The 11,015-nt window shown below is 38.1% G+C and overlaps 1 protein-coding gene across 1 annotated transcript; it reads right to left on the bottom strand.

Annotated features, from left to right (window-relative positions):
- Positions 1–29: 29 nt before the first annotated feature.
- Positions 30–9,336, bottom strand: fbxl5 (F-box and leucine-rich repeat protein 5). Its single transcript, XM_042483540.1, has 11 exons — positions 9,190–9,336; positions 7,502–7,717; positions 6,537–6,632; positions 6,136–6,331; positions 5,453–5,638; positions 5,183–5,308; positions 3,919–4,073; positions 3,756–3,838; positions 2,936–3,667; positions 1,779–1,927; positions 30–1,109 (listed from the first exon to the last, which is right to left on the bottom strand). The coding sequence occupies exons 1-11, from the start codon at positions 9,271–9,273 to the stop codon at positions 1,033–1,035; spliced, it is 2,100 nt and encodes a 699-aa protein (XP_042339474.1). The 5' UTR covers positions 9,274–9,336; the 3' UTR covers positions 30–1,032.
- Between the last annotated feature and the right edge of the window lie 1,679 nt (positions 9,337–11,015).

Raw genomic sequence — 11,015 nt, 5'->3', positions numbered from 1 at the left:
TTCACAATTAAACTGACCGACAACAGAGCTTTTAACCCCAAGATACTTTTATTGATCTGTTTATGAATTGAACATTTCCAATAGAACTCCTCATGCAAGACTTCTGAACAAGGAAATACATCCTGCTGCAGAATGATTAGAGATGAAGTACAATCTACTGAAAACTGACCAAGTACACAGCAGTCTTCTCCCAATCTGAGGGTAATTATTCTTCACCCCCTTCTGAAGGTTTTCTAAAAACCCTCATCAGTGTTGGGTGTGTCAAACTCCCTCTTATATGAACATTGGTCCATTTTTCCCCACATTGGAGTGCATAAAGAAAAAGCTTGTTGAAATGGTATCACAAAGTTGGACAAAATGGTTAAGACTACATTGCAACATCACGTGCCAATCCTGATGTCTGTACATCCTTTACTGGTCACTCAGTAATTTGATGAAAATCACAGTGAGGGAAGTCGTCCGCATACAGTGGGACTACTTCAATTCTGACCAGTAACCTTCAACGTGACAGCTTCAATCTAAAGGGGAGTAGCAATCAAATCACTCCTGTTTAATTACCCTCTCAACTGAATGACAAAGCTTGTTTCATTAATGTTGATGTCAGTCTATACTATGATGATTATAAGTGGATCAACTAAACACAGCAGGGGGAGAAGACTTGTATTGTAGACTTGTATAAATCAGTAGAGTTTTAGTGACAAAGGAAACATGGTTTAACTACAGAAAACACAAAGTTCTTGGTGTTTAAGGTTCTCTATTTAATTTTTTGTGTTTTTTTTGTTTTAATTTTTCAAAACCAAAAAAGGGAATCAGAATGTACATTTTCACTTCACTTCAAATCCTATATCACCCCTTCATGTGTTCTTTCTCTAAAAGATTATTTCCATTTAATATAGATGGAAATGGGAGCAAATTTACAGTTTCTTCCAGAAACATTTTTGAAGTGACACAAAATACAGCAATCGGTATTCCCAGGATAAAGTGCAATAAAAAGGAGACGTGACATTTTAGGGAGAGCGTTGCTTGGCAGGATCACTCTCCAGAGCGACAGCAGGCCCTGAAACCACACTGCAGGTTCTGGCAGCCGCTGGCCGTGTCTGCGTGAGGACCTGGAGAGAAACACCGCACAGTGGTCACCTTCTGAACTACATGCCATAAGGTAAATGAAACTGCTTATTGGCAACCCTTACACACCCTCTTTACAAAACAAATTATTAAATTTAAAATAAATCAGTAAAATGAAGTGGATAATGATGGTATCATACTGGCTACTGCAATGCCTACTTACCTTCCACCTCAGTAGGATCTGTTACTTACACTAGGACACATGCTATGCAGGTGGGGTTAGGAATGTTTGTTACAGTTGTCACACAATGCACCATGACATGTTCACAAACAGTTTAACACAATGTCTCTTTCCAAAGTACACTGCTAGTGCAATAGTTAGAAATAGACTTTAAAATGAATTTCTATGCTTATTTGACATATGTATAGTTTTAGAACCACCTGGTGGACTAATAGCGCCACTGCATTGGTGGTGTTTCTCCTCACACACCCGCCTCAGCAAAGACAAATACATCCAAGCTGCAGGTGGGTGCATGTGAGCAATGCTGAAATCGATATTTCTATATTTAATGCTTTAAAATTATTTTGAAGCCATGGATTACATGCATTTTGATTGTAAGCACTATTATCGTGTAATCTGAGAATTACAAGCATGTACAGTTTTGTGTTTGGGTGGAAAAAGCACCCCGAACAGTTTCACTTGTGAGTGTTACCGTTGATGTTGTCGCAGTAATAAAAGTGCTCATCATTGAGGGAAGGACAGGCTGACACCAGCTCCTGCAGCCCCACCTCAGTGATGAAGAGGCAGCCAGACAGGTTGAGATGCTCCAGGAAAGGAAGCCCTCCACGCTGCGACAGAGCCCTGAAACACACACGGTGCAACGTCAGCGCAGGTACAGCAACACACACCAGCAGTGAGAACGTCTAGATGAACACTGATAATCCAGTCTTAACCTAATACAGACTGTCGACGTTAGCAAATGTATGGCCCTCCTCTAATAATTAGCATTTAGGTTTTAACCTTTTGAAACCTGGATGGACATTACTTTTCTCATGCTGCAATTAGACACCTTTTACAAGCTATTTAACCCTTTTAAACTTCAGCAAATTGAATTGAGTTTTTTTTCAATGACCATCTTGGCAAGAAATGTCCCTGAAATTGTGAGATATTAGTAAATTTATATTATAGAAAAAAATGCATGTATATTTTTAATTTTCAGCACTTTGGGTTTTTTTTTTTTTTTTTTTTAACCTTTTTTTTCTTATTTTCAGGTGATTTTTATGTAACTTTTAACAAACTTCTTGCTTATTTTTGGGCCATGTCCTGTTATGTTGCTCATTGCCTTTTCACCATGTTTTTTTTTTTTTTTTAAAGAGAAATCAACCTAATTTGTTTAGGTTTCAAAGGGTTAATAACTGATGGCAACATAACTTTATGAGTATACCTGCATTTCAGTTTTCAATTTATTTGGCCATGTAAATAAACACTAGCCTACTAACTCTAACCAGCCTACCTCATTAGTACTGTGTACGTGAGAGGTTGCAGGGATGGGGCGTTTACTAAGTGGCAAAGCTCTTACACAATTGACAGCACCCACAACTTATTACACTGTTTCCTGTTTTCAACTAGCGCTGAAAATAACTACATGCCACTTACCACTAATCGCTGTTTTGAAACTGCTACCTGACGAAACATTGTGGTATTTATCAGCTGATGAAGATGACATCATTCATCTCACTGCATCACATTAGTTTCTGAACATACCAACGTCTCACTGACATCCATGTTAAGTCAGGTTTGTATGTTAAAGTATCCAATTTCAAGGGTAAAAGCAGTGTGCTTGTTTGAAAAACCAGCAATGATCTTTACCTCAAGCCCAAATCTGTAACTTGATAACATCCAGAGAGACTGAGAAATCTCAGTGAGCGTTTTGCCTCTGACTGGTCAGTCCTGTTTTCACGCTCCAGGCACTGCAGGCCCCCAAACGAGGAGCATTTAGTCCGAAACTCTGCAGTGCCGCTCCTGGTGATGCCTGACTTGCACTGATGTCCAGTTAAAGTCCTGAGGGCCATGTCACTGGTGCAGCAGGTGGAGTGACCACAAAACACCTCCCCAGACATGGCATACTGCTGATGCAGATAGGAGGCATTTGAGCTAGTCCTGTGCCCGCGCCTCCTGCTCCTCCTGCAGCAGCACGAGCCTCCAACAAGCTGTGTCTCTACAAAGCTCTCTGCTTCAGGAAGAGACATCCCACCACGACGGGTCCACTCTGCAGCATCTTCAATATCGGCAAGGTCCGAGGAGTCAAGGACCCACACTGGTGTTGGGGTGCAGGGAGCGCCCCAACGGCCGGTCCCCGGCTTGAAAATGATGGCCTGCCGCTTCCGCCCCACTGGATGTAGGTTTCTCTCTTCCATGAGTGTGATGGGTATCGGGGAACTTTTGAGAAGCTTGGCTCGTCGGGCTGAATGTTTGGAGGAGGTGGAGGGCGTGAGGTCACCCAAACCAACGGACAGTTTTTTCATGGTGTGATCAGTTATCTTCTCACAACCCGACAAGTCCAGGTGCTCCAGAGAGAGACAAGCTCCGAGAGATGACCAGCTGTAAGGTAGGATAGCAAAATAAAGGTGAGTTTCCTGTGCATTAAAAAAAAAAAAAACTCAACTAAGGAATGACTTTTAATATTTACCTGTCAAAAGCACAGTCTGTAACATCAGTCTGGGTCAGGTCCAGGTGGGTAATATTGGGGCAGAAACTGAGCATCTGGCGCACCTAAAAAGAGGACAAAAGTATGACGGTTCAGACTTGACATGATCTTAAAAATCAGATATTGTGTAATTTGCACTGCATACCATTTTACTGGAGACCGTAGAACTGTACGCCAGAACAATGGACTTGACAGACGGACCCACAGCTGGCAGGAGGTTCTGGATAATCCTGTTCAGAAGCCTCTTCTCTCGCTGAGCAGTGGTGATTGCCAGGGAGCCCTGTGTATCGCCTGACACATCTAAAAAGACAACAGACATGAATGACAGTTTAGTAAGTTTATGGACGTAGAACAAATTATAATCATCACTTTCAAAGTATAGACTACGAGGCACAACCCACGGCTACATCTGCTTACCAGGAGATAGAGCACCAGCACTCAAGAGACTTCTTATTCGTTCTGGGCAAATGAGTTTCAGCTAAAAAGCGATAATCTGCATTGAGGCTACTTTTTATCTAAACGTCACCTAAACTGTGCACTTTTATTTTTTTGACATTGTCAAAGATTTTGAGTTGTGCACACCGCTGTTTTTCCTACATGTTTGCTACCTTGATACAAGAGTGCAGCCAGAAATGAAGGTGAATTACAGTGACTGAATTCACAACAAGAGCATGTGAGCGAAGGTGGATCTTAGGCAAACACATTTAAATTTTGTCAGACTGTACTAATTACCTTAAATCAACAAAATAGCTAAATATAAGAAAAGTCACACCCCCTCCAGCCCATGCCCTTTTATTACCGGATTTTATGAGGATATATTTTGGTAAGCTTTTTTAGGTGCCTAATCTGTTCATGACATAAGCCTCTGTTACAGATGACCTCTTACACTTTTAAAAAAAGGTGCAGGGTTCCTTCAGCTTCAAGCAAGGGGGATTTAAGACTTTCAAAGACTTTTTTACTGCCACTCAGAATGAAAAAATAAGACAAATTTTGACGAAACTAAAAGAAAAACAAAAACTGCAAACTACCATGTATTACTTAGGGATGAGGAGAATTTTGACCAAATATTAATTGCAATAGAAAACATGACTTTATGTTAACATTAATGTGAGAGGCTACCTGTAAATTCTTATTATAATTTTATTTTTTAAGATTTTGCAAGTAATAAAATCCCACATATCTTTGCATTTTTTTTAAACTTTTGAAATATTGATTTAAGACATTTTCATACCAATTAATTATTATTTTTATATTAATCAATTTAATTCCTTTTAAGACTTTTTACGGATCTGTGGGAAACCTGCTGCAGAGGACATTTTGTTTTTAAAGGCACCCATGGCACAGTTCTGATACTTGTTAGCTTCTTTCTAAAATGATCGTCTTTAGTCACTAACTGAAGCATGCCTTACCAGACTCATCAACATCAGCATCCTCATCCCATTCCTGATAGGCCCGACCCTCATTCTGCCGACTCTTAACCCACTCCTCATCTGGCTCTTGGTCCAGATCCCCAGGGGGGCCACTGTAATAATCCCCTGCGTTAGAGAAAAACAAACATTTATCAGCAGTGCACTACTGCTTAAATTAATGCAGGTCAAGTCTTTCCTCTCCAGGGAAAAATTAAACTTACTAAACAATATTTTGCTTGCTGAGGTAATTACAAGCTATCAATAGCCTACCTCTGGCCCAGCGCACAGGGTAGAGGTGCCTCCACAGAGAGCCGGTCTTGGCAAGCTCTGACCAAGAGCTGCACACTTGACTGCAGCGACACAGATCTTCAGGGCCCAAATAGTGAAACAGCCTCAGCATGATTTCTGTAGGAAGCTGGGAGATGTGGGTCGAAGAATTCTTGTTCTTCTCCAGTTCTGAGGAAGAGGGCAAAACAGATTTACTTATAACAAACTCAAGTTATGAAATGCACCTTTAAAACTGCAACCATCCTTTAACGAAGCTAATGACTTTAATAGTTAAACAAAGCACTGCTGAGACATAGAAAATGCATTTTTGACATTTCACGGTAGGGAAAGCACAGTTGTTAATGATTAAATAAATCATGTCTGAATTCTATTTAGCCATCTCGGTTTCAAGGTCCTGCTATTGTGCATGCTGGCTTACTGCCACATTCACATTGCTTACGGGAACTTGAATAAGAGAGAACCATTGTGCTACAAATAACACCTGTGCATTTCTATGACAGGTCATAATGTTTACTATAAGAAATAGTTTTGTACTGCAACTGCTAGACAATATCAAATATTTTTAATCATTCAATATTTTTAAGTTGTTTACAAAATTTCTTATTTACTAATGAGGTCTGTTTGTTTGCATAATAGTTTTAGCATTTAAAAACATATTTACTCACCATAATCTGTCTTCTCGTGGTCGGCATATTTGAAAGCCTTTTGCAGCTCCTCCGCCTGGCTCCACAAACTGAAGCCCTTCAGCACCTCAGCGGCACAGTCCCATTGGTGTTGGTTGCAGTGTTGAGCTATCACCTGTTTCTTGATGTCCTTGAGCTCCTCGTAGGTGAAGTACTGCATAAGCATAGGCTGAAAAACCTGCAACGACTCTCCTAAGTTTATAAACAGCTTGCAACAGTGCAGTCACTGGGGTATGAGCAAACGGGTTTTTAAAAAAGAACTCCTTAGGTTTTCTTCTTTGCAGTTTTTTAGGAACACAATTTAGTCTTACCTATTGTTTTGGGAATCAGTTAATTTAAATATATTTATATTAAGAATAAGAAGAAATTTGAACATCTTATACCTCTTCCTCTTCCTTCATGTGGGGAAGAAAGTCTTGTGTGAAAGCTTCCAGTCTCTCCTTCAGCTGCTGGGCATAGTTAAGCTGCTCATATTCACTCTAAAAACACAAAACAATTACTTATTTACAGAATCTCTTTAAAAAAAATAAAACAAAACATGGCAGGTGCTTATTTACAGTCCTTTCTAAAACATGAAGCAGTTCATTATTTTGATAATTGAATCACCAAATGTGCCGTCATCCACTAGGTAGTAAGACACAGGAATTATATTCTGCAACATCTCTTTGACAACTGATGAAAATCTAAATTAAGTCCTCCAAAAAAATCCCAGCACAATAATATTTATCTCAGGAAAAACATCCTTCCTCTCAAACAGATCTCAATCCAAATATACAGAATGTTCCTTTCTGTTTTACAAACTGTCCGGAGCAGAGCGGAAGTTAAGATTTACACAATTGCATCATTCTGGAAAGCCCGTTTTTGGTGTGCCCGTGACTCAGGAGAGAACAATAACTCTTCTTTCTTGTTAAGGAGGTCACAGAAAACAGCCCTGCCTTTCTTATAAGAACCAGCCAACGTCTTTGTACATCTAGCATTTTCCTATTCTAAAAAATCTCAAGTTGTAACTTTACACAACAGAGACAAAAATTTGATTTACTAGTTTTACAAAAATGAATGCAGTTTGTAAAACAGCTTTAAAATAAATAACATTTACATTGAACATGTACAAATAGAACATAACCATTTTTATGATGTTGGTACTGTGATCTCTGTGTGGCTAATATAGTTATAATAATAGTTATTCTAATGACAGAGTGTTACCCCACCATTGAGCATTAACTATCAGCTGAGCTCTGCAAAACTCATGTATGTTTTCCCTTAAAGTAAAGCCTCAGTGCAACTAAAGGTGCAATTTAGAGCCGTAGCGAACAATAAACTATTCTGTCAAGCATCTATGCATATTTACCTTGACGTTGTGCAACCCTTTTTCAAAGAGGGACAACATCTCTGAGAGCTTGTTGTCAGAATGCACATTGTACACAGTGCAGCAGCGCTGTTGCAGCAGGCCGATGATGTACTCATTCTCAATTTGTTCATGCATCTTGAACTCCTTAAAGGTGGCGCAGAGTGACTGAAGAAACGAGCGAAAATCATTGTTGTTGGAGAAGTTGGTTTTTGACAGCTGTAGAAGAAAAACAAAGTAGTAACTTATAAAATCTTACATCTCTTTTGTTTACACTTATATCCATGTAATAAATAAAATTATTTGCACTTCTGCTTTCACAATAATTGTTAGTTCCTGTTTGTGAAAATCAGACAGAAGATCCGGATGCTGTGTTAAAAGCTCCTGGCAATTTTGATTGTGCAACATTTCAATTTAACAGAGATCTTCCTCAGGCGTTGTCAAATCCAAAGATATATTAATTGCTCTCGGCTCTGTAAGTACAGTGTGCTGATCACCTATCCCATTCTTGCCTTCGTTTGATTTTGTTCAATCCAGCACCTGTAAGAGTTTCTTAGACATGTGATCCCTCCACCCTGCCAGCCTATAGCTTTCTATTTGAAACCCAACCAAACAGCTGCAGTGTGACAGAGAATGTAAACTTAGACGACTAATAATAATAATCATCTGATATTATGTTATACTGCTATACGTCATGTTATACAAGATCATATTAGTAACTACTACATTACACCTTTTACTACATTTTGTACCTCATACCACCCCATACTTCATCAAACTATAGAATATTACTAGGTCCCCCTGTCCCCCCTAAACATTACTTGTATTTAATCCAAATTCGCTATAGTAATTCACACAACACTAACTGACATTACCCAACCAAAGCACTTATTATTCTGGTGTGTGCCGTTTACACAACACTAAACAAGCTGCTATTAATCTTAACGTGTACGTAAATTGTCGCTTTAACCTGAATTGCTCTTTTGTAATCCTTTTTTATTATTTATTTCTACGTTTACACAAGTTCTGTGTATCATACCGCTTATTTTATTTAACTTTTTTAAAAAATTCTCTATAAGTCTATTCTTATTTCAGTCTTTGTGCTGCTGCAACACCACAATTTCCAGTATGGAAACCAATAACTAACATTTTATTATCTTATTTGTCATTACAGCAGAGTTGCTGTAACGCTACACGTCTACTGCGTTACCACACCCGCCGTGCATTATGCCAGCTAGTGTAACTGAGTTTATCTGACTAATGTCAAAGTTTTACTTACAGCCTGAACATTTCCAATGTTATACAAAGTTTGTGGTAACATCAGAAACTGCGTTGTAATCCTTAAACGTTGCACAAGAACACATTTTATAAGTTAGTTAAGCTAGCTAAACCTGTTAGCGAGCTTTAGCTTCAGTCGCTGTGAGTCGTTACAGGATTGATTTTTGAAAGTTTCTTGATACTTCGAAATAAACACCTCTAAACGCCGCTAATTTCACGTTCATAAGTCGGACCATGGAGCTGCCAAACGGCCTCCAGCTATCCGTGAGACATGATCTGCTCCGACTGAGGCTACAGACACAAGCTAACGTTAGCTGGCGTGCTAGCTGGAGCTCACTCGTCCGTTGGTGATACGCACGTGATATATCTCTTCATAAAACACATTTTAACGACAGACGTGTATTTATACACACCTTTTCGCAGTATAGGCCCACCAGCTGCTTCATTCGCCAGTGTGGGCCAGTAAAAACATCCACTTCGTCCGGGAAGGGAGCCATCTTTAAAACAGTGAAGCTCAGTGCGTCATCTGCACAGTCGCAGATACGATCACACTGAGAAGCTGCGCGTGCGAGCTGCTCATGCGACCCAGGTTATGGATTTATCGATTATGGATAAAATGCAACTCCTACTGCACCTGTGTCTTCTGCTTCACTGGCTGGGAGTTTCTACACATGCACATAACGCATACATGTGGAAGACCATTTCCACCAGTGAGAGGAAACAAGATGAAAACACAGCCATGGTAATAATAGTTTTAAATAATCATGTTAAGTAAAATTATGAGATAAAAAGTAAAATATTAGGAAATGAAAAGTCGTAGTTATGAGATAAAAGTCGAAATTATTAGATAAAAAATCATAATTATGAGACAAAAATTAAAAATTATGAGATAAAACGTAAAAATGATTAGTTAAAAAGTCATAATTAAGAGACAAAAATTAAAAAATTTTGAGATTAAAGTAAAAATTATGAGTTAAAATGTCAGAATTATTAGTTAAAATGTCATAATTATGAGACAAAAATTAAAAATTTTGAGATTAAAGTAAAAATTATGAGTTAAAATGTCATAATGATTAGTTAAAATGTCATAATTATGAGACAAAAATTAAAAATTTTGAGATAAAGAGTCAGAATTGTGTGATTAAAAATCGAAATTATTAGATTAAAAAGTCTTAATATTAAAAAACAACTCATAATTGTGAGATAAAAAAAATCAAAATGACGAGATTAACAAATGATGTGTTTTAAAGGTAATCTCTATATTAAACTCAGACACCTGATGAACAATGACCTTGGCTATATCTAGATCATTAACTGTCCTAGACCTGTGTCACAGTTTATATTTCAGAAGTCTTTGATTTTTTGTTTCCTCTTTCATTTCAGGACAAACTGAATCTTACATTCAGATTGAAACTGTCAAAATAAGATGTAAATGTCAATGTGAATATTTTCAGTTAAAAAAAGACATAAAAAGTTCTTTGTTGGTCTTACATTCGTTGCTTGTAAAAACTGAGTAAAGATGAAAAATACACACATCTATTCACTGAATTTATTCAAATATTTATACTAATTAAAATGCTTCACAATTATGTCTAAAATCAAGTTGTCAAAGTCACTTGTATTGGTTACTTTTTTTAAACCCAGGAGAGCATCATTTGCATAGACTCTTTGTCAGTGCAATTGGAGGTCATGCCATGTGCAGTATGTACCTTAGTTATGACTTTTTTAAATCATAATTAGGACTTTTTATCTCATAAATTTGACTTTTAAACTCATAACTATGACTTTTTAGTGCTAGCTTAGCACTGCTCTTAGTGCTGCTCTTTCTACCCAGTAAGTGAGTCAGACATTGTGCTGAAATTAGCTGACCAATATGGACAAATAATTAGCCTACTCATATTGTTGGGCATGTGTTACTGTTTAATTGTGGTGCATTCTCTTTTATTTTATTAATGAATAATCACAACTAAGAAATAATTGATGCACTGAGGCAGTTGTTTGTCCTACACTGTCTGCTGCAGGTACATGTTTTTGCCTGTGCAGTAATAGGCTAATGTACTCCATAACTGTCCAGATGCAGTCTGGAAACGTTTGCAGAGGCTACCTCTGGAGAAGGGCCTTCTAATGTACCATCTACACATCTCCTGTGGAAGCGTGGAAATTTAGCCAATTATTTGTGGTTCCTGAGAAACTGCTGTTATCATTGTTGTTGTTTATTACTGATATAACTGTTAAATCT

This window comes from Plectropomus leopardus, chromosome 3 (assembly GCF_008729295.1).
Source record: "Plectropomus leopardus isolate mb chromosome 3, YSFRI_Pleo_2.0, whole genome shotgun sequence".
Lineage (NCBI taxonomy): Eukaryota > Metazoa > Chordata > Actinopteri > Perciformes > Serranidae > Plectropomus > Plectropomus leopardus.
The sequence above is the reverse complement of the archived record's forward strand: the minus strand, read 5'-3'. Positions and strand labels throughout refer to the sequence as shown.